The sequence below is a fragment of the Crocodylus siamensis genome, chromosome 7, assembly GCF_052110815.1.
Source record: "Crocodylus siamensis isolate JL-2025a chromosome 7, ASM5211081v1, whole genome shotgun sequence".
NCBI classification, from domain to species: domain Eukaryota; kingdom Metazoa; phylum Chordata; order Crocodylia; family Crocodylidae; genus Crocodylus; species Crocodylus siamensis.
The window spans coordinates 67,435,733-67,460,489 of record NC_143401.1 but is presented as its reverse complement, the minus strand read 5'-3'; the positions used below and the strand labels follow the sequence as shown (position 1 = coordinate 67,460,489).

General features: G+C 41.1%; 1 protein-coding gene across 1 annotated transcript in view; it reads left to right on the top strand.

Moving 5' to 3' along the window:
• The first annotated feature begins 1,633 nt into the window (after positions 1-1,633).
• Positions 1,634-24,757, top strand: part of PDE6C (phosphodiesterase 6C) — a 45,519-nt gene continuing 22,395 nt past the window's right edge. Inside the window, exons 1-11 of the mRNA XM_090056612.1 lie at positions 1,634-2,113; positions 18,500-18,652; positions 18,775-18,864; positions 19,109-19,249; positions 19,831-19,905; positions 20,007-20,071; positions 20,177-20,243; positions 21,605-21,652; positions 21,905-22,054; positions 22,775-22,918; positions 23,003-23,071. Of these exons, the coding sequence (XP_089912738.1) occupies positions 1,634-2,113; positions 18,500-18,652; positions 18,775-18,864; positions 19,109-19,249; positions 19,831-19,905; positions 20,007-20,071; positions 20,177-20,243; positions 21,605-21,652; positions 21,905-22,054; positions 22,775-22,918; positions 23,003-23,071 (1,482 nt within the window). The remainder of the gene's footprint in view (positions 2,114-18,499; positions 18,653-18,774; positions 18,865-19,108; positions 19,250-19,830; positions 19,906-20,006; positions 20,072-20,176; positions 20,244-21,604; positions 21,653-21,904; positions 22,055-22,774; positions 22,919-23,002; positions 23,072-24,757) is intronic.

Here is a 24,757-nt window from a genome sequence, read left to right as displayed (position 1 = left end):
TCTTCAAAAAATGGGGATATGAAATTATTACACAGCTAAGAAAAACTTAAGTACAGTGAAACTAGAAAACACTGCATGCATCTCTAAAGCCAGTCTAAGAAATATTAAGATTTGCACTCTTTTCTTATGCAAAAAACAGCAAATGAATCCTAGCAAATCTCCTTTAACAAATGGTGTAATATTTAAAGAGCTTGAGAGTCATGGAAAATAAAAGCTCATAAGGCAGGGGTGGGCAAAATGCAATCCGCAGGCTGGATGCGGCCCACCAGGCCATTCTATCCGGCCTGCAGGACCCCTAAAAAAGTTAGAAAATTAATATTTATCTGCCCTGGGCTGCCTGTCATGCGGTCCTTGATGGCTTGCCAAAACTCAGTAAGTGGCCCTCCTCCCAAAATAATTGCCCGCCCATCATAAGGTCATAAATCAGAAGCAGAATAACAAGCTAATATTCAACTCTTCCAAATACTGGCGTTGTACATCTCATACATAAAACTGATATTCTGTATATAGCAGCAACACCACAAGGACTCTTGGTCATACAAACAGCATATTCAACTACTACTGCAAAAATATTTGGTCTACTGTACTGTGTAGCTGCCTCATAAAACCTAAAAAATGGTAAGAGTAACTAGGATACTAAATGTCTTTAGTATTACTAGATGGGCCAGGATTTTTACTGAAAATAGTATTAAAATATTTGTATTTTATATTAACATAACTAACTAACATTTGGAACATTCTGTGTCATACAGAAACAATAATGTTATAGGTCAGAAGGAGGGTTGGGAGCCCTTTGAGTTTAAAACTGTCTAATTTGAGAGTGCCTGCAGCAATTAATCTACAAGAGTGATTTTCAGCCAGGGAGCTGTGATAAACTCAGAGATTTCAAATAGGAATCTATAATGTCAAAAACAGTCTGACCTGCTGTTGTCTTTCTAAGCTCTTTGAAACAGAAGAACTGCTCTATTTTTTTTGCACCATCCCAATCCTGTTTGTTTTACTGCAAGTACTAAGCTAAATCCTAAAGCTTGATTTAATGTTATCTATACACAGGTAAAAGCCTATTCACTATTGTTAAGCTACTCTGTTTTCTATTCACAAAAAATCTACAAACATGTTTCTGTGTACATGTGCATGTGTGTGCACGTGCATGTTTGAAAGAATAAGCATGTGTATGGAACAGAGATGTCAGGACATTCTCCATATTAATGTCACTGGAGGCACTTAGTATGTACAGAACATTTTATAGAGCATTTGAAAATTAGAGTCTATACTTGCACCTACCTATACACTATTACCCTGTTGCATCTAGCCTAAGAATTGATTGGTTAATTTAAAATGATAAAGTGATTCCCTTAGGATTTATGAGCTAAAAGTGCTCAGGGGTTTAGTGTCCTGACATCTCTTTAATTAGCAGTCTCCAAGATCCCACACTAAGAAGACACTAATCCAGTGCCTTCTGTCATATCTCAAAGGTTTCAGAGACTTGGAAGCTACAGAATAAGGGTGCAGTACTATCCGTATGAGAGATACAGTATGTGCAACGTGTCATTTTCCTGCTAGCACCAAATTAGGACTCTTTGTTTCTAGGGTGATGCAATTTTAAAAAGCCACAAGAAAGATCCATACAAAAATGGGAGAGATAAGTAAGGATGATGTTGAGAAATACTTAGAGAACAACCCCCAGTTTGCCAAGGAATACTTCGACCGAAAGATAAGGGCAGAAGTGCTGGGAAGCATCTTTAAAGTCAGCCCTGGGAAACTGAAAGCTGGAGTTTCTTTCAAAGAGATGTCTCAACTGGAGGAGTCTCAATTGCTCTTTGAGCTGCTAACAGAAATCCAGGATGACACAAGCAGCATGGAGAAAATTGTGCACAAAGCTCTGCAGAGGCTGGCACAGCTGCTGGCAGCTGATCGGTGTAGCATGTTTGCCTGCCGCGCCCGCAATGGCATCCCTGAACTGGCCACAAGGCTTTTCAATGTTACCCCTACCTCTAAGTTTGAGGAGAACCTAGTGGTCCCAGACAGAGAGATTGTTTTTCCTCTGGACATTGGGATAGTGGGATGGGTTGCTCATACCAAGAAGTTTTTCAATGTACCTGATGTGCAAAAGGTAAGTGAGTAATAATTGAAACTTGTTCTGGGGACTGGGACTCTGTCCATTCCTATGTGGATTTTCCTATATAAACTTACGGCACAGCATGAAGTAGTTTTGAACTCAAAGTACCAAACCTCAAACAAGGGACAGAAACCCTGGACCAGGATACGAAGTTTAAAAGCAGGTGGGCTACTTTATCTAGCATGATTTGTTACTTCAAACATCCTGATGCAACTTTCACAATGTACTTACTATATTATGAGGAGGAAAACATCAGATAAGTATGGCGCTGATGCAAAACCAGGTCCATAATGAACAAAGCAGAATCCAGCTCTGTTGTCCTAGGTCTTCTGGCAAGGGTTCTCCCTTATCATCCCACAGTCATCTTTACAGGAGATTCCCAAACTGGTCTGTAGCATTTTATTGCTACACGGCAATGCTTGTCTGACAGCAGACAAGCAGCAGGAGAACTCCCTGTAAGGAGGTAAATGAGCTGAAAATAAAAATGGGTTCAGGGCATGGTATTTAGATCCATGAGTGGATCTAGGATTTTGAAAGGGGGTGCAGATGGTGTGGCACATCATTACATATACATGTAACACAACACACATTTCTCCAGGTAAAAATAAACTAGAGGCTACTAATATACTAGAGGCCCAGGGCTATATTATTCAGTTTACAACCAAAGCAAAAGAAAATACAACTTTATTGGAATGTGCATTAATTAGCTACATTATATGTATTGCAAAGCACAAGGAACTAGGCAAAAATAATCAAAAGTTGTTGTTTCTCTAGTCCTGTCATTATTAGAATTAAATGTACATTTCTTTCAGGGTCATAAAACAAAATCAAGCCTTCTTGAGCATCTTGATGGTATATCCAATGCTCAATTCAAATTATTTCCACACCTGAGTTAATGTTTTTAGCTAGAGTTAAAAACAGTCTGCAGGGTTGTGAAATAAGAGCTATATTACCTGGAGCCACTCACAGACAGCAGAATTGTAAAAGAATTGCTTCATTAATGGAACATTAAGACCATTAAAAAAGGAGAGAGAGTCATGAACACCTGTGGAATGGTGAGTTTAGAAGGAACCAGGCAGATTATAATGAGCCACTAAGTCAAGCGACTCCCTCATTGCTACCTGAATAAAAATGTTACTGTCATTGCTGGGCAGTTTAGTTTATACTTTGAGTGGACCAGGAACCAAAGGGGAAAGGGAGTGCAACTTCACCACTGCACCCACCCCATCCACCCCGATCAGATCCAGATTCAATACCCTCAGAGCTGCAGACTGAGATTCAGAGTGTTGATTCAAATGCATCTCTGAGAAGCGACCAGTTTTCAAAGCACCTGAACTACTTTCACAAACTCATCTTTTAAAGTTAGGCAGAGCTTGTATCCCCAGTACATAATTAATTAGTTATAAATATAATTACATCATCCATTAAAATAGCCAGTTAGAATTCTTGGAACTAGCATGACCCCTGTTCCAAAGGTGTGAATGAGGACATTTTCAGAATGGTTGCTCTGAGGAAGCTGAGAAAGATTCAGCATTTGACTAACTGCTAAGATGCTTTCTTCAGCTGCTATCTTTGTGACAAAGTGCATCTGACTTACTGCATCTTACTACCAAATGGAAAGATTGGGGATAATCCTTCTAAATTCATAAGACTGATTACATGAGAAAAGATCTAGAGGATCAAGAAAGATGTACACTTCATCAGACAACGCCACCATTCACTTAATAATATTATGAGTGAAGGCCGACTGGCAGAGAGCTGCCCACTGAATAAATGTAATTGCAACAACAGAATTCAATGTCTAAAAAAATTGTGGCAAGTTAAAAACAATGTGAATTTGTTTAATTAAAAGGACTCTGACCTTTTTGCACCAGTAATGGTGCCATGTGTCTTTTGTACATGCATAAGAAATAAAATCTACTAAATACCTATCCAATGATGATCAAGGCATCTCTCAAGGAACATAATATAATTAATGAAGCATTGTATGTCTACTTATGCATGAATTTATTAGTATAATAGAAGTCTATGCCAATAGATACAGTGCATAAAACTTCAGGTCTAAATCCAGGTGTTATTGAAGTCAATTGCAAAGTTCTCATTGAAACCCCAATGTCCAAGATTTCAAGTCTTTAAAATAACCATGCACTTCTTAAAATTGTTGGTATTTTCTTTCTCTCAGAAAAATAGTTAAGAGTCCATATCCATGCTTCTTACTCAGGCAAAACTCCAACTGATGTCAGTGGGAGGTTATCCTTATCAAGGATTGTGGGATTGAGTCTTCAACATGTATTAGGTGATGGGTTATTTATATTAGTGAAATAAACATGCCTGCTGTTCTATCAAAATTCTTATAACATTCTTAAAAAGGGAGCAGCTCTCATTCAAAATATATTATATGTGCTTCAAGGCACCATAAATACATTTATCCTTAAGTGCTAAGCAAAGTAATTCTGAAGCTAGGGGCTTCAAAAACCAGAGCAAAGTAATTAAAATGTATAAATTGATATAATTCATTAACTGCATTGGCATGACATCTAGCAGTCATGTTTTCTGAGGTATGCATATCTTGATTCGTGACTCCGCCCACTCTGTATTTCTGGATTGCTTGAACTTTTGTTAAATTATATTTTACCACCGTAAATAATTGACAACACATTTGTGGAAAAGTGTTGGATTTCTACTTTATATGTAAGTTTATTAATAGTAAATCACTTATACCTATAAACAGTTTAGTTTTCTTTAATCAGTACTTCTAAGGAGAAATATGTATTAATGGAATCAGTCCATTCTGTGGACGTAACCATGGAAAGCAGTGAACGGACATTTTCATTAATTGCTCATTTATGAGTACTTATTCTGTGGCTTACTAGGCAACGAACAAGAACTGAAATTGGTCAGCACTTGTGAATCCCTCTCTTAAGCACTTACCTGTGTATCACTGTTCAAGAGAAAGGGGCTGACACCAGTCCTAGTCTAATAGAGTTATTCTTAATGGAGTTACACCAGCAATGAATTTGGCCCACATTATCTGTTAAAAGTACAAACTCAACAACTAATAAATCAAGGCTGCCACATAGCTTCAGCATATTACATCTAACAGATTCCAGTGATCTCACAAATCATGCATCAAGAGCAGAATATTTTTAAAATGCCATGTGATCACTACAAGAAATCACCAATATTTTAAAAGTACATTGCACAAGCCAGTGCTACATAAAACGGAAACCAAAAAACATAGGGTAATACATGATTTCCTGGCCATCACAGAGAGAATGGAGTCTATTAAGACAGTATTTCCAGTTCAGTAGTAACACAAGGCTGGATTCTGTCTCCTGCAGTAGATAAGGAATAATCCCACTGACATTGGCTATTTGTGGAGTAATTTATGTTTCAGCCTGACAAAGGGATACCAAATCATTCCCCAAGGTTTAGGTTCTTCTCCAAGACATGGTTTTCCCTTGTTTTTGTTTTTTAACCTTTCTTTCAAGGTGGGGATGACTAAGATAGCAAAAGACAATACGCAAATAGGAAGGACACAGATTTAAAAGTGTTGTGAGAGCATGTGTAAACACACACACTAATTTTAAATGTTCACTGCTTTCTGAATTCATATGGTTTTACATAATATTAGTATATCTTTTTTTCCCCAAACAAACTGGCTTGGTGCTAGATAGGAGGCAGCACAAATATAAGAGGGACTGTGGAACACAATCACAGCAATAAATGATGATTTAACGCATGGGATTTTTGAAGGTTTTTCTTCATCCTAGAATGGTATAGGCAATGTGAGGAAACTTCTCATTCCAACGGTTCGGGGGAAAAAAGGCCCAGAGGAAATCATTCAGACCTTCCATAATTAACTTAGTAACAGCGGCAGTTCCCTCACCCAATAGGATTAGAGACCTGTTAATTGCAGGCTCTTAATAGTGCTTAACCTTGTATTTAAAAGCAGCAAGAAAGAAGAGGTGAGGCAGGTCTGATGTCCTGATAAATGGTGTTTTGTTCTTCTCACTGACTGGTAGGCCATATTGTTTAACACAGAAATACAAAATAATTAATTGTAATACATTCTTGTATCTTGAGTCCCCCATTTTAACAAAAGCCAAGGAAAAAATACAGCAAGAATGTCTGATAATATTGACACACAACTGAAAGGCAACACAGTGCCCAGTTATTCATGTTTAGACATGCATGCCTCAGTGCCAACCAATCAATACATCGGAATACTGAAAGGAAACAGCTAAGCAACTAAAGCAGCTCTGGCAATTTACACATCCTCAGGGTCCCAGCACACAACCAGTACATGTGGAATTCTGGCATGATACAGCACGTATTTTTATTCTTTAATTTAAACAAAGATATATTTAAGATAAATTAGTGGGTTTTTATATAATTTCATAGCTAATTGAAGACAACATTGTACTGGGAATTAGCAACTCAAGAAATAGTTCCATATCAGAATACACACACACCCACACACACCCACACACCCAATTGATGTCAGGGTGGTCTTGGTTTTGGCTGGGAGTCAGCTGAGGTTAAACAGCTTACCATCCATTTGGTAGTTTAGCTCCATTCTGGCTCGAAGCTTGTTGGTGGTCAGATGTGGCACCACAGCAAGGAAACAGGTTTAGACTGGACATAAGAAAAAAGTTCTTCACAGTCAGGGTTGCCAGGACCTGGAATGGGTTTCCAAGGGAGGTGGTGGTCACCCCATCCTTGGGGGTCTTCAAGAGGAGACTGGACAGGCACCTGGCTGGGATCACATGATTCCAGGTTTGGTGACCCTTTTCTTGCCTGCCAGGGGCAGGGGGTCAGACTAGATGGCCCACTGAGGTCCCTTCTGACCCTAGAATCTATAAATCTATTATTACCTTGTCACATGGGTGACTTGTGTTCATTTTTGGGTCAACTATAACTCTGAGATCCTTTTCCACTGCTGTGCTACTTAGAATGGTATTTCCCAGTCTATACGTGTATTGGTGATTCTTTCACCCCAGGTACAGCACTTTGCACTTACCTTTGTTAAATTGCATCCTATTCTGATTTGCCCACTTCCCCAGTCTGTCCAAATCTGCCTGAATTCACTCCCTGCTCTCTAGTGTGTTTACTATACCCCATAGTTTGGTGTCTGTGAATTTGGACAGAGTGCTTTCTACACCCTCATCCAAATCACTGATGAAGATATTGAACAATACTGGTCCAAGGACAGAGCCTTTGGGGACACCACTGCCCACATCACTCCAAGTAGAAACCGACCCATCCACCACCACTCTCTGGGTGCATCCCATAAACCAGTTTCCCACCCACCTGACCGTGAAAAAATCCACATCACAGCTATATAGTTTATTTGTAAGAATTGTGTGTGACACTGTCGAAAACCTTTTTAAAAACCAAGTAAATAACATCTACCTCTACTCCTGCATCTAAGCACTTTGTGACCTAGTCATAAAAAGAGACCAGGTTAGTCAGGCAGGATCTGCCTGCTATAAACCCATGCTGGTTGTCCCTTAGCATTGTATTACCCACTGGCCCCCCACAAACGTGATCCTTTATGATTTTTTCTAAGGTCTTGCCAAGAATAGAGGTGAGGCTAATGGCCTATAATTACCCGGGTCCTCCTTCCTCCCCTTCTTGAAAATAGGGACCACATTGGCCCTTTTCCAATCCTCTGGGACCTGTCTTAAGCGCCACAAGTGCTCAAACAGTTGTGCCAGTGGTTTCACTCTGACACCGGCCAATTCCTTTAGTACCCTTGGGTTAAGATCATTGGGCCCTGCTGACTTAAATATGTCCAACCCCTCCAAATACTTCTTCACTAGGTCAGTGCTAACTGTTTTTTGTTTTAATGTTTTTTCTTGTTCCCTCTCTCTGGTCTGATGCATCTTTAATTCTTTTTTGTAAAATGATACAACATCAATAGGAGGAGGGAGAATGCCCTCAACCCAGAAGAGTTTATAGCCAGGTGACTAAAGCACCTTCCTGGAAGGTAGGAACTGTTTGAGCTCCACCAGGCTGACAAAGCCGTAACACAGAGGTCTCTCACATCCTAATGGAGTGCTGTAACTATTGAGATATTACTTAAATGGAGGACATCCCCACACAAGCATTTTGTAGGGGGGTTAGTCCTGTCAGTACGTTAGGCATGTTCTGAGCACATGCATTGTGGTTTCCTAGGGCAGTGGCAGGTGTGCCACTTTTTGACAGGCATGCCACAATTTAACCCCACACCGTCCCTGATTGCCACTCCAATCCATTCCCTTTGCCTGTTCTGCTGCTCTGCTTTCTGCTCACTGGCTTATTTGCTGCTGTTCTTTCTGTCCCCTTCCCACCTGGCCAGATCATATGCACACAGGCTGCCAACGCCACTGGTTGGCCAGCCCTGACCTACAGGAAGAACCTGGAGGGTCCTAATCAAGCTAAGATTGACATAAGCACTAATCTACTCTACCCTGGCAAGATGACAGCAGTTCTGGGCATATGCAACAGCACAATTTTTAAGGAACCTTATTGGTGAAAATAAAGGTGCTAATGGGGTTTGGTGGAGGTTTGGGGATCACACAATTGGATGGAGGCACCTTCAATTCCGTCTAAATCTCACTTTCAGACCTCCGCCCTTGAGAATATTGAGAAATCTGAGATCTGATTTATTGAATTATGAGAAAATTTAAAAGCAGAAATAAATACCTATTAATTGTATTTCCATAAATGCAATCATTCACCCTTCTTAAATTAAATTTGTGGTAAAAGAAGGAGGTTCCCGGAATGAAAAGATTAAGCCCCAAAATGTTGTGGTTTTTTTAAAGTGAATACACAGTTATTTCTCTCACTTTTCAATTTAAAAATTCTTATGATTTTGAAGATAACAAAATCAGCTTTTCATATGTTACTAGTTAATTACATGGCAAAGAATTAAAACCAAAGCCTAGCAGATTTTGTCTCCTGCTAAAGCCAAGTCAATGAGTGCAGCTATATGTGCTATTATTGGGCATGAATAAACTCTAAGACTTATTGCTCCAGAGTTGCTCAACATGCTGCGGATGGGCTGGTTGGGGCACAAGGAATCTTCAGCACAGAGCTAGCCAGCATGTAGCCCCTACACTTAAGCACCCTCATGCCCCAGCCAGCTCCTCCAGCATCTACACTTGCATTGCTCAGTTTTTTACTCTGCACAGGGTAAATTAGTTTACTCTAGTCTAACACGGGCACATGTGTAGACACTGAGACATTTACTGCACAGCTAATTAGTCTACTGTGCAGTAAACATCTCAGGTACACTTGCCCATTGTATAGAAAACAGGTGGTATTAGGCCCCAAGGGTGCCTATACATGAGTAGGGAGGCAGCTCTGATGCACTCTAACTACAGTGTATCAGAGCAGACTCAATTAACTGAGTCTGCTGGAGTGTGGTAATTACTGTGCTCCAGCAGCCTCCTGAGTCTCATGAATCAGTATCCCTGTACTTAAAAATGGCAGTGGGGGTGCTTGAACTAAAGCTCATCGAAAGAGCTTTAGTTCAAGCGCCCCTGCCACCATTTTTAAGTGTGGGGATGCCGATACACAAAACACTGCTGTGTTTCAATTACAGCGGCTCTCAGAACTGCTATAATTAAAGCACTGCCTCCCCCCCCAACTACCCCAGTGCATATGTAAAACTGCCCCAAGTTATTTAATTCATCTAAAAATGAACCAAAAACTTTGTAATGTCTGCATCATGCAGAAATCTACCATCCAGAAGTCAGGGGGCTATATCACCCTTTCCAGAGTCCATAGTTTAACACTGAATTACACTGGTTTATACAAGGCTTGAATTCCTCCATGACTTTAGTTGCTTTTCTTTCTTCTATCATTAAAACAAAGACATTATCTTCACTGAGTTTAGATCTGTACCATTCAGTTCCATATTTTCACATCATCATAGCCCAGTTCAATGTTTATTTAACAGCAATAGGGGGCAGAAGGCTGTGTCTAATGAGGCTTAGCCCCCCCAAAATATTTCACAGCAGCTGGCAACAGCAGCAGCACCATGGCACCACCGTCCCACAGTGCGTGGTGGCACTTGGCATGCAGCTGCTCCTCTGCCACATACAGCACCAGCACACGCTGGTCCCAGCAATGGCCCTGAGGGAGGGTGAGGCGGGGGTCAACCCCCCCCATAATATTTTCCCCCACCATTTATGTTAATAGCTATATAAGTTGAGCAGAAAAGTAAGTGAATATAAATGTGTATAAGAATAATGGTGATATAGCATACCAGCTTGGGGGACCTTAGTGGTTAAATTTCTATTTTAAAAGCCTGAATCACTACAAGATAACACTGCCAGTCATTGGGAACATAAACTAAGTTAAGTTATCACAGAGATAAAATGGGGAGAATGTATATCGGAAAGAGGAACTAAGAAGAGAATGTAATGTAAAGGGAGTAGGTGCTATCAGGATAGAAAAGCCAAACTCCTGAAAAGAGGGCCCATATATTCTCACATCATCTTAAGTTGCTTTTTCTGCTACTACCTTTTATCTTCTCCCTTCTGCTGTAATAAGTTAACTCTTTTTCAAAACCCCTTAAAAGCTAAATTAATATAGGTGTCAACACACTGCCACTTACAACCATTTCCTCATTTTCTGATTCGGGTTACATCCAATAAATAATTTATTTCCTGAATTCTGAAAAATCTCTTCCCTTAGATCACAACCTTGATGTGATGGAGAGGCTTGTGTGCTACCAATGACCTTCAGAGTGATGCTGTCCAGAGTTTTGTACTCCTGGTAGGGTGACCCATAGTGATAAGGTCGAGGGTGAGGTTTCTAGACTAGTAGTGATCCAAAACCAAAAATAAAAGTCCTCAGTAACAGAGCAAGCAGATGAAGTAAGAAATACCTCACAAGAGCAGCAAAGCAAGATGAAAGACGCAGTGTAATAAATATGCAGCCTTTATATATCTAGGTTTTCCTTGTCTTTGGATTAAGGAGTCCTTTCTGCGAAGCATCGTGTGGTTGCTGATGCACAAGCTAATCCCTATGTTTAAAGAAGACAAGTGCAGGCATCTTTTTTCAATAGCAACTCCTATGGCAAAGGGTACATGGTGACAGGGGCATGTATTAGTGATTACCAGAAGCCTCTAGTCATGAACTTGCATGAAAATGATGTTTGCATAATTGTTGTTTTGTGCTTGGCACTGAGACAGGTGCACAGTTCGGCAACTGCAACCATGATTGACCAGGCCTACTTAGGATCCACTCTGCTCACCTCATATGGAGAGAGGGCTAGAAAAGGTGCCTTAAACATAGGGCATTTCTCATTTCACCTGACTGGAAAATTGCAACCAGTGGGAGCACTCTATCTGAAGTCCAAATCAAGTAATGAAGTTTACAACCTGGAATGTCCATACCATGATGGACAACGCTAACAGTGACCGAGTGTGAAGGGCAGTATTAGTGGCCAGAAAACGGGAATGATTTGATATTGACATCAGGGTTGTGTGAAATTTGAAAAGGTGTTTCATTTCAAAGCTGTTTCGATGCGTTTCAAACTTGAAGCAACAAAATAAAGGCTTAAAAATGAAACAAGGGCACTCAAAATATTTTGAAACTTTCAAAATGTTTTGAGTTTTGCAGCTGGGTTTGCTGCAGCTAAACAGAAACTAAGGAGAGGGAAGGGGAAGAGGGGAGAAGAACTGCTCTCCAATATTGACATCTAGCTCCCTGTTTGATTCCCCAGCTCTCTGATTGCTTCCCCCAGCTCTCTGATCATTTCCCCAGCTCTTCCCAGGGGGCTCAGCAGCCTGCTGAAACCCAGTGCACAGATCCAGGGGCCTGAACCTCCTGGGAAGTGATCAGAGAGCTGGGGGAAGCAATCAGAGAGCTGGGGAATTGAACTGGGAGCTGGGGAATCCAACCAGTTCCCGATCTTTTCCCCAGCTCTCTGATCACATCCTTCAGCTCTTCCTGGGGGGAAACAGGCACCTGAATCTGCGTGCGGGATGACACCAGGCTGCTGCTGCTGGTCAGGACTGATGCTGGGCATATGCTGCTGGCTGCAGCCAGCAGTGGCAGCATGCTGTCATCCTGCGCACAGATCCAGGGCCCTGCACCCCTGGGAGGAATCTGGCACAGCCCTGCAGCCCTTCCAGGGGGATTGGGCCCCTGGATCTGTGTGTGGTATAACAGCAGGCTACTGCTGCCAGCTGGGGCCAGCGCCAGCACTAGGTTCTTCCCAGCACTTGGTGCAGGCTACGCTGGGCAGACTCAGGTGCTGGCATTGGCCCCAGCTGGCAGCAGAAACATGCCATCATCTCACAAACAGACTTGGGGGCCTGAACCCCCTGGGAAGAGTCTGGCACAGCCCTGCAGCCCTCCTGGGGGCTGTGGGCCCCCAGATCTCTGTGCAGGATGACTGCAGGCTGCCGCTGCCAGCAAATGATACAGGTTTTGCTTTGAACAGTTTGAGGTGTAGTTTCACAGGAACCCCTGCACCTATCTCCTTGAAACATGGCAGGCTTCATGCTCTCAGAAGGGGCTACCATCCCTGCAATTTTCATCTGAATCAGTCAAGAAATGAGAAAGTTATAGATATTTTCATGATTCCCCATTATAGCCTATGGGCGAAATGTTGAAACACGTTGAAACAGTTTCAACTAAACAAAACGGAATAGTGCTTTGAAACTAAATGAAATGAAACAACAAAATGAAAAACTCCTTCAAAACAGTGAAATGGAAGTCAAAACGAAACAGTGCTGTTTCACACAGGCCTACTTGACATTGCTGCATTTAATAAGATGTGGAGGAGAAAGGCAGCTCACAGAGCACAGTGGTGGCTACACCTTCTTAGAAAGGAAAAACTGAAAAGCAGACACATCCAACAGTGCTGGTTTTGTTATCAAGACCAAGATTGTTATTTGGATGCTGAAATTTACAGTTGACATTAAAGAGCAACTCATGACCCTTCGTCTTCAAATGACCAACAGACAACATGCAACAGTTATCAGTGCATATGCCCCAACCCTAAGTTTTATTCTAAACTCAACCAAATCCTGTCATCTGTACCCCTTGAAAATCAGAACTTTCATATTCATTGTTTTTTGAGCCTCATACACGTTAAGAAAACCCATGAAATCCCTGAAAAATTTTGCAAGACTTTTTGTTTCAGTGTACTTAAAGAGTTACAGGAAGATGTCTAAAAGCAAACAAAGAAGGGGAAGGAGCTTCATTAAAGACAAGGCCTGTCAGAAGTGTGCTGCAATGTTAAGAAAAACAAGCAAAAGCCTCTCGTCGAAGAGCCTGTCCCTTGAGACAGGAAGAACTGTTCCAAACCACGTCTTAAACTAAAACTGGATTTGATGGAAATGGTTGTATAATTATGATTGTTCTAGAAAATCCAAGTAGAGATTTAGATTTCTGAATTTATTTCAGTTTCTCTAAGAAAATCTGGGAGCCAAATTTGCTTCTCACTTATACTTATTGCCCCAATAGTGAACATACTACAATACTCCAAGAATTAGAGAGATTAGAAAATAATCCCACATATGACAGCCAAGCCAGAATTTAACTTCACAGGTTGACTCCAGATTTGCAGCAGTCTTACGACGCTCATTTTCAGAAATAGTAGGCCTGACTTTCCTCCCTAGTTTTATCAGGGTGTAACTGAATTTCTTTCAGTATAACGAGTGATTTACACTGGTACAAGGAAGATGAACGTTGGGCCTATTGGCCATGTCCAGATGTGCATGGACATTTGGCTCCCCGGGGACACACTTTGAGCCGCTGCTGGTTGTTCCTGGGGAAGGCCCATGCCATGCACACTCTAGCGAGCAGCAAGTTACTCCAGGTGGGGTAGGAGAGGCTGGGGCCTCCTGGAGCTGCAGCCACATCATTCCTGCTGCACGGAGCCTAGCCAGCAGCAGAGTGTGGCTCTGGCTTTGGGCTTCCAGTGCGGAGAAGAACAGAATATGCTGTATGTGGCGCCCCAGACATGCCAGCTGTGCCACATTCCTCACAGCCACACTCGTCTGGATGTGGCTGTTGAGTCTATAGGAATTTAAAACTTGAAGCTAAATAATTGGTACATAAATTTATAGCAATATAATCAAATGTCCTAATTTTAGATGATTTAAGGGTTTTCCCTATTAAAGTATGATAATTGCGTTTCATGATACCATGAATTTCCCATGAGGTAAACCTGGGATAACGACAAAGAATCAGGATAACTGACTTGGCTATTGATTTTAGTGACTCAATAAAGATATGGAATAACTTCACTAATGTATCATGTTTAGTAATTTATATCTGCGTGACAAAGAGCTAAATCTGTCCCCTTGGCCCCAGTGCATTTGCTATTCCAATTTTAGCGTGATGAAATTTAGATTATATTGAAACTGAAGTCAGAGCAGAAACTGCAATATATTGTAGGGTACCACTTTATATTAGCTAGCTCAGACATGAATAATCATTTAGACACAGAAACATGAACTCTGTACCAGCTAATTTACTCCAGTAAGAAGCAAACAGAGACTGTCACAGTAAAGGACTCAAGATACAAAATAAAAACAGCATCATCATCTATCAAAGCTATTTTTTACCATGCTGGACTTCTCATCTTATTTGTATATATATTTGGCATAATATACTGTATTTACTCAAATCCAAGATGAGGTCCTTCCATCAATGTGTGGGTAAAAGCCTCATCTTGGAATCAAGTACCAGCTAAGGCAGGCAGCTGCTGCAGCACATTAGGAACAAAAAAGTTCAGTGTGTATTCTAATAGTGGCAGAATTTATATAACATTGTCTCTTCTTCTAGTTACTTAGAAATTTATATTTAACCTATTACTTATGATTCCTGGATGTCTTATTTAGCAACTGTCTGTGAAATAATGGATACATATCAGCTATGCAGATATTCAATTTTACTACAACTGCCAGATTTTAAAACATTTCCATAATTTTAATAGAATTAAAATAGCACATAGCACCCCCTTATAAAATGCTGAGCATCTTGCTACTGGCTTCATGTGGATTAAGCATTCACACCCCATGTAAATGCTCGTGCTTGCATCATGAAGCTCTTTCTGTTTTCACAGAGCATGTTTCCAAATTATTTACCTATTTCCACAATTCTGTAGTTTTTTTTCAGGTAGGAGTCACTGAACTTGGGATTTGTAAACCCAGGTTTGCAATCTTTTGTACTCTTACGTTCCACTGTTAAACTGATATCAGCAGAGAAGCACTAACACTCTTTTTGGCTTGGAGTAGTTAAACTAACTTGGGGTCCACCTCCTACACGCAGCAGTATGTGAAATGTTGAACTTTGGTGTGTTTGTCTTTGCCATGCCCCTTTTGGGAGGATACTCATAGGCCTCTCTACACATTACAAGTATCACACAATTAACTGGTTAATTGAGCAATTAATTACCTTGAGAGCAGCTGCACATGCGAAGTAGCTATCATGCCATAAAAAGATCCAACAACCTATAAAGCAAGACCTCAAAAATGTGCAGTAACTTTATAGCTGATTGCTACATAGCTTTAATTTGTGTCCATAACAGGATCTCCCCTGAATCTGGGAGCCACAGGGGTGTACCATGCCCAGCCAGGACTGGGAGTCCTGGAACTGAGGGGACTTGTAGCCCCAGCTGCTGCCAACTCCGGTTCCCGGCAACTGGGGTCCACAGCTGCCCTGGGGGTGTGTAAAACCCCTGCGGCTGAGGAATCGCAGATCAACTGAAGGGATTCCCAGCTTCAGGAGCTTGAATATGTGGATTGTGCATTAAATCCCATCATGCCTTTACCTGCGCATGTAGAGAGGCCCGTGGATTGAGAGACCAGGCAGATCCTTTTGTTTGGTGATTTATTTGTGGTAACACCTAAATGCTTAGATTAGCAGGATCCTTATTCTGCTAGATGCTTTACAAACTTACTGAGTTTCACACAGGAATTCAATTAGGGCCAAGTTCTCCATATGTATTTTTGATTTCAAATGGCTCTAGATAAGAAGCTCTGCTCTGCTCATCATTGGACTGCCTCAGTCTGGCCCAATCTCCATTTTTAGTTTCTTGAACAAAGCATCACTCTTTATGACTGGCCTCAGACAACTCTCTCAGTCTTTCACTTTGGGGTTCACCCTTTCTCTAGCATTTGCCAACTGTCTGCCTTTCCTGAAGTGTGAATCCCTTTCTAGCTCCATTGACTACCTAGTCCTCCACATTCAGTGGGTCCCTTTCAGACCTGCAGTCTTCTGTCCCCTTTGTTGTGTTGTTTCCTGGGCTTATTTGGCCCTCAGCATAGTTCACTGGGCCCCATGTCAGTCGTGCCTCAAGTCTCAGCCCTGTCCCTCATTTACTAGGCCTCTTGTTGGTCTTACCACGGGTTCACTGGGCTTCTGGTCAACTCTCTCCCCCCATCAGCCTCCCTATTAGCCATGGGTGACTGGTGCCTTCTGAGTCTGGGGGGGCACCAGCAAGGCACAACTGGGGGTGGGGAGTTCCCCCAGTGGCCAGTCACCGAGTGTGCCGGCGGCACAGCAACAGCAGAAGTGCTGGCACTTCCATCGTGGGTGGAGCGAAATTTGGGGGGCGAGGGACTTGAGCATTCTCCATGCCCCCCACCAGAAAGAGCGCTCACTGTTGGGGTGGGCACCAGCACTCTCTGGGGGGGGGGACACATAGCCCTCCTGTGCCACCCCTATGCATTACCTATACAATTAGCAGTTTCACACTAGGCCCTAAGCCTGCAACTCAAAATAGAGTACCTTCCCAGGCACACACAATAGCTTTCCTTCTTCCCTACAGCTATATCATGCCTTGCAACCCAAATGGCCAACAAGATGCTCCAAACTAAAGCATTTGCATCCTCTCACTGTCAGCTGGTTTTCTCCAGCTCTCTGGAGTACTAACATTTGTCTACATGTTCTTTTAGCAGCCCATGTTCACAAGAACTCAAAGTTCAAACACAGCCCCCATTGCCTGGTTCAGAATCCCTGTTTATAGTACCCTGGGCTCCACCCCATCTAGTCACATGGTCTCCCAAACTGGGTGTAGGGGTTTGCTCTCAGTCCATTAATCAGTCTGCTCCACCCTGCAGCAGTCTGCTCAGCTGCACTTCAACTACTAAGTTACCTGCTTGTAACACTGCCCTAGTAGTTTACTGCAGGGCGGTTTGCTCTCAGTCTGTCACTTGCAATTCTGTAGCTTCTGCCCCATATTCTCTGGGCTGCTTACTTGGCCCCTAACTCAGTTGTCTGCACCAGCCTGAAGCTCCATGCCGCTGTCTCACTCTTAAAGTAACAGGAATTATGGGCCTCTGTTACAGCACTCATAATAGTGGCAATTCCTAGTGTTTTAGTACTTGAATTTACAACCTTAACAAAATTATTTTAACATAATATGTGTGTAACTGCCTAGGTTTTAAAAAAAATAAAACTAAACTAAAATACTCCAGAAATTCCATGTGACAACAGCCTGACACCCGCATGATTAATCATCATGGCTAGGGTTAGAAATTACACATGAGCTAGTATTAGTGATTTAAAACCAGTTCAGATCTGTAACGTAACAGAAGTTCAGTGCACATAAACTACTTTCAAAATGGTCAAAACCAGTTTAAGATAAACCTGGTTGGATATAATTTCAGACTTAACTGATTTAGGTTAAATCAGTTTATTGAACTTCTGTCCCAGATCCCCTCCAGATTCAAGTCAATTTGCAGTCTCTCAGCATCCCAGGGTGCTTTGCACCTCCCCCGCAAGTGCCCTCTCACAGCGTGGACAGGCTAGCCTTGGCCCACTGTAGGGTCTCCCTGCTTCTGGCCTGGGCCACTGCAGGTGTTGTCTCCATTTCTGGAATCAAAAGTGAATGTCTGTGCACTTGCTTGTTGATTCAAGCTACACAATTTAGATTAACTTGTGAGGATTGAATCAATTTAGTTTCGGGCTTTTTGAGTGGCTGTAGCCCATGGGTGGAACCTTGGGTTCCATTCCAGCTTCTGGACGGGCACTGACTCTCTTCTGTCCCTTTCCCTAAAGCTTAATCTCCAGCCTGTCTCCAACCTACATGTAATATAGGTTAGCCTTCCAAATACCTGCCTAGTCCTACTGTTTTCTTTCTTTGTTCATTATCTTGTTGTCCTATTGTTACCTCCTCCTGTTTGTCAGTGTTAATAAGAGCCTGCATGCACCTCTGATACAAAATTAATATTAAAATTAAAGGTAACTGTATGCATAAGTACTTGCAGGCTTGTGATCATATGCTCTGTAATGCTTGGAATTCAGCCTTAACAGTACTGTAAAATTCCATTCATATTTTTGGCACTATATCAATAAGAAACAAATATTAAGAACAGTAACCTAGCCTTATAACTAAATATGATGTGGGCTTTTGTGTTTCAGAATAACCATTTTTCTGACTTTGTGGACAAACAAACTGGCTACACAACTATCAACATGCTGGCAATGCCTATCGTGCAGGGTAAAGAGGTTCTTGCTGTTGTGATGGCAGTTAACAAATTAAATGCCCCTGAATTCTCTAAGGAGGATGAAGAGGTAACTGCAGACAAAAAAACCCAAACAAACCAGGACTACAATTGTTACTGTAATAACTAATCTGACAATCTCATTCTTGATTTCCTATGTTTTGTCTTATTTGTGTTCTCTATCAATTCCAGGTCTTTAAAAAATACCTCAATTTTGTTTCTCTTGCCATAAAACAATATCATATCACATATCTTCAGAGTTTTGAATCCCGAAGAAGTCAGGTAAAGAAATATTTAATTATAGCCTTAATTTGTTTTTCTTAAATGAAATTAATTACTTTTATAAATTGTCACACTGTTCTAGAGACAACACATACAAACAAACAGTATATATGCGTTAGGTTAGAATGGTGTCAGCATACATTAATCATTCATCCTTTAATACCTGTGATTCATGAGGTTATGTTTTCGCTTTCATTCTTTTCCCCACTTAAGTATTACCCCTTTTTTCATTTATTTTCAACAGATGCTTTTGTGGTCTGCCAACAAAGTATTTGAAGAACTTACAGATATTGAGCGACAGTTTCACAAAGCTCTATACACTATCCGAATTTATTTGAATTGTGAAAGGTATTCTGTTGGTCTGCTGGACATGACCAAAGAGAAGGTAGCCATTATTTTACCCGTTTCTTTAAAATGTTTAAATTATTTAGCTAATGATCATCATAAAAAAATCACTTGTCTACATAATCTGTCTGTCATGGATATTTAAAACATACCTCTCAAAACGATCACTGTGTTATTGTTTCTAAGCATGATACCAGACGGGAAGAGACATGTTCTAGCTAGACTCAGAACAATTACAAAAATTACATGGGAGACGTATAAAAACAGGATGTTAATCCAAAATGAACACAAGACTTGATCCTTTAGCCCTTATTCACATGACTAATTTCATGTGAATACAGTTTAGAGATTAGGCTCCATGTTCTTTGCGGGGGGGAGGAAGGGGGTTCTATCCACATTCAATCCACAAGTCAAGATTAAGCACTGGATTTTACACTATCCTCCAACTTGCAAAAATTTTTCCCTGATATCTATTCATCATTGCTTTCTTAATACTAAGCACACCATATATGTTTAGGGAGGAGGAAAGGACAGCATTACAGCCATGGATTTCAGCTTATCTGTCAATATATAACTGTATTGTAACTTCTTTTATTAGCCTGTGTGTGGCTTTATTCTTAGGAATTCTATGATGAATGGCCAATCAAGCTGGGAGAATCAGAGCCGTATAAAGGCCCAAAGACACCAGATGGCAGAGTAAGTATAAAATATTTCTATTTATGAAGAGTAACATTTGGAATGCCATTGTATAGGTTTCTACATGCAAAGGTTTCTATATATTCTCCTCTTTTATTTAGGAAATTCACTTTTATAAGATTATTGACTATATTTTACATGGAAAAGAAGAAATCAAAGTCATTCCGTGAGTATTCATTATCAGCTTAATTGTGTAGTAATTAGCTACATTACTTAGACAGAACAACATTTATATCCATCGCACTAATTTATTCTCATTCCTTTTCTAAAGGACACCTCCTGCAGACCACTGGTGTCTTGTCAGTGGGTTGCCAACATATGTTGCTGAAAATGGATTTGTAAGTCAAATGCAAAAATAAAAGTGACATGTTATGAAATCATAGAGTATGTTTCTACACATGCTGTTAAGATGACATGATAAACTCTGGCACAGTTTGCACTGGAGTTTATCATGTCATCTTAATAGCACGTTTAGATTTCAAACCGCTGAGGTCCAGGGCATACGTGCAGATGCCGTGCCCCGAACTGTAGCAATTTGAGCTGGGGCAGAACAGCCCCGAAGAGCCAGCCATGGGCTCCGGGAGGCAGCAGCAGGTGGTGGAAAGGCTGTCGTGTGCCTCAGCGTGCAGAGCCCTGTGGCTAGGCAGCAGGCAGGAATGTGGCCTCCTGCTGCATAGGCTGACTGGGCACAATATGCGCCCAGGTCAGCATTTACATGTGCGTTTAGGTGAGGTTATTTTCACCAGAGTAAGCTAGTGCTGTCCCTGACAGTTCTGTTTTACTGTGGCAAATTAGCTTGCTGCTGTCTAATAGCTTCACATGTGTAGACTATGATCTTTACAACACAGCAAATTAATTTACTGTGTAGTTAAGTACACATGTAGATTCACCCAGAAGTCCCAAAGCTGTTAAAAACTTTTGAAAGCCAAATGATTGGAAATACAGTAAGTGCATACATGGGAATATCATGCCAGCTCTAGCATCATCGCAGCCCTGGAGAGTGGTTGAACTAATGACTGGAAGGAACAAGCCTCTGTACAGATGACCTGGGACCCAGAGGATTTTATCACAGAACCTGAAACATCTGAGGAACAGGGGGGGTTATACTGATTGCTTGAATTCAGTTTAGACATCCTAACAACACAATAATCATTCAGCAAGTTAGCAAACAAAAACTTGTAGAGCTTTCTGTTAAGTCCTAGTATGGGATTATAACTAAAAACATATGGTTTAACCCCAAATCAATACAGAACCAAGGCTCCTAATGGTGCAAGTTAGACAAGATATAGGCCTCAGTACATCCTACTTACTCCTGTTCCTAAAGCACTTTTTGTAACACGAGGATTTAATTTTTTGCTCATGTTTTTCTCTTCCCAATATTACCCATGCAGTTTTAAGTACACAATATCTTTACTTTTTCCCCCACCACTCACATGAAGTCTTACTGCACGCTCTTAAACAGCTACTATGGTTAGTAAAATGCATTGTGAGGCACTATGAAAAAGGACGGGTACAGTCAGTACTTCAAAATACATACAATAGAACAGCTAATTATATTATAATAGCAACTGTTGGGATATTTGTAAAATGATGTGGTCCACTAATCATTTTCTTAGAAAATAAATATGCCTTTTTAAAATGGACTCAAGAGTGTACACACCATCTAAATTATGTTCTTCTCTTTTTCTTCATACCATAGATTTGTAATATGATGAATGCACCAGCAGATGAATATTTTCAATTTCAGGTAATATCTTCATAGTTCTTTTACTGTAATTATTATAAAGCAAAAAAAAGTTAAAATATATATATTTTTTACTTACAGTTAAAAAAGGATTATACATTCATACAAATTTATTGCCATGGCCAATAATTTTGTTACTGTATTTTATTTATGATCTTTTTGTCCCTACTATTGCATTTGAAATTGGTATAAAACATTTTATTACTATTTTTAAAGAAATACACAGTATTTACTGCTTTTCGGCTTTGTTTGCAGAAAGAACCTGTGGATGAAACAGGCTGGGTTATCAAAAATGTCCTTTGTTTGCCTATTGTCAACAAAAAGGAAGAAATTGTGGGAGTAGCTACATTTTACAATAGGAAAGATGGGAAACCTTTTGATGAATTTGATGAACAGCTCACTGAAGTAAGTTTAAGAAAATGAAATGTGTCCAAGTAATCATGTGATGCTCAGCAAAATCTGATGTTTATAAAAGCTCAGTTAGATTTATTAAAATATTTTTACACTGAAAGTTTGCTGTTTTTCATTACAACAGTTATGATAGATGTTTTTTTTCAGCGGTGAACAGAGAAATCTGATACAATATAAAAATTATTCTAACAAACAACCCCCCCACAAAATATTAGATTTCCTACCCACAGTTAATATCCTTTTGTTGACTCACAGAGGTACTATTATATCAAATTATACCAATAATATTTATCATTATGTTACAAGTATAAGGCCAATCAATGCATCCCACTTCAAAAGTCCAGATCCTGTGAAGAGCTCTGTGCAAGCCAAGTTTATACTTGTGGTATCAATGGGCTCCCGCATGGGTGGAAAAAGTCCATCCTTACATTGGGCAAATAACTTAATTTTTAGGGTTCACATTCCTCTCTGCAAAATGAGGATAATGCTACCCCCCATTGTATGGATGCTGAAAGGGCAAATGTAGTAATTTATGAGGTGCTCAGAAACTGCATTAATGAAAAACACATATATACCCTTCTTCTAATTCTTTTTATTAAAGGGTGCTCTATCAAAAACTGATTTTTCTTAAAAAAAAATTCCAGCTGCCAGTTTCCCTTTAATATGAAACCAACTGTGTTGCCACTCTATTATCCTTCCTCTGCTTGGTTCCAGACTCTTACACAGTTCCTGGGATGGTCTGTTTTAAATCCTGACACATATGACAAAATGAATAAGCTTGAGAACAGAAAAGACATCGCTCAGGAAATGCTCATGTACCAGACAAAAGCCACACCGAATGAAGTTGAATCTATACTAGTGAGTGTCTGCCTCAGTACCACGGAGCAGAACTAGGAAACTTACTGCACTGAAACTTAATTTTTCTTCCATTTTCAATTTTAGAAGTACAAAAAGAAATTAAATGAGGATTACATTGAAAACTGTGATGAGAAGGATCTCATCAGAATTTTGGTAAGTAGTTAAATCTTAAAGATCCAAATAGTATATTTACTTTAGATAATGAGGGATTGCCAGACACTATATACTATAGTGGAGTAAAGTACTCTGTCACAATGCATGTGTAGACAGTGATGGGTTTGGCTGAGGCATGAGTGTGCTATAGTGTGGGGCTGCCTGCCAGCTAGCCCTACATTGTAGCACCCTTGTGCCCCAGCCAACCCCTCCATAGCACAATGAGCTGCGGCAGAGCAGCTCTGGGCTGGCAGGTTGACCCTGGCCTCCCTGCCAGCAGGGGCTGTGCCACCCTGACTCAACATACTGTGGTCATCAGCATACGTGTAAACGCTGTGCCTGGGAGCAATAAACTCTGGCATTTATTTAGGCACATGAATTTCACATGTAGTTGCACCCTGTATTGAACAATTGGAATTGAACCAGTCAGGTAGATTTATATTAATATTCTGACTCAAAGATAATGTAACAAATTCTGCATTCGACTGTGTGGTGATATACCCTGCTTCGCTTTCTCTACTAATCTCCAGATGTGGATAAATAGGACATACAGCAACATCAGAAACTAGTATAAACTGAATGTTCACAAAGCAAAGATCACATATCTGTAAATGTAGGGCACAGGAAACAATTGCTAACAGTAGAACTGCTTTACATGATACCTTTGAAAAATCTAAATCAGTTAGAGAGAAGACAACCAAGGATGTTACTGGAGAAATTTGTTAGAGGCTCCAGAATAAACAGTGACTAAAGATGTAGGACGGGGTGGGCAATTATTTTTGGTGGAGGTCCACTTCTCAAGTTTTGGCAAGCTATTGTGGGCTGCAAGGGTAGCCCAGCCCCTTGACAAGTGCCCTGCGCTCTGGTCACCATCTTGGGACTGGAAGTTCCACCCCCTAGCCCCTGAAATTTGCCACCAAAAGTCCCTCCCCGTGCCCCCAGACATACTCTTTTCAGTAAGGGGGTTTGCCATCTCAGAACCAGAAAAATACCAAATTATATTCTAAAAATCAAATGTACTACAACATTCATTAATTTGATTTCAAAAATATTTTTGTCCTGATTTACTTATATTCGTGTAGTGTACATAGAGGTGATTGTATAATAGCTTAAAATGAAGTCTTAGATTGTGGGAAGGGTATGGGGGGGTATGAGTGGGTGGGTAAAGGTTTGTTGGGGGCTGTGACTGTGTGAGTTGTGAGGGAGGGGGTGTGTGGGTGGGGTGGATAGGCATGGGGGATGTGGGTGAACATGTGGGTGTTTGTGTGGCTAGGTAAGGGGTTTGTGGGGGGCCGTGAGTGTGGGGGGGAGGAGGGTGGATGGGGATAGCTGTGGAATGTGTGGAGGGGGAGGGTTTGCCTCCCCTGTCTATCTCTTCCCCCTGTGGCAGGCAGAGCCCTTGCCAGCACTCCTCCAAGCCCAGGCTCCACGCTTCTGCCAGTTCTGGCCCCAGGTCACCAGCATGGGCCTCGTGCTCCCATTTCCCTCTCCTGTCTACCACTGATGCCTTTCTCCTGCCACTTCCCCATCCCCGTCCAGTTCTCCACTCTGGCACCACATTCCAGCTGCATGGTCAAGACTGCAGGACACAGCAGGAGCCAGACCAGCCCAGCCAGCACTGCATGGGGCCAGCCAAAAGTCACAGAGGCCAGACCAGCTCCTGCTGAGTCCTGCAGCCAAGCAGTG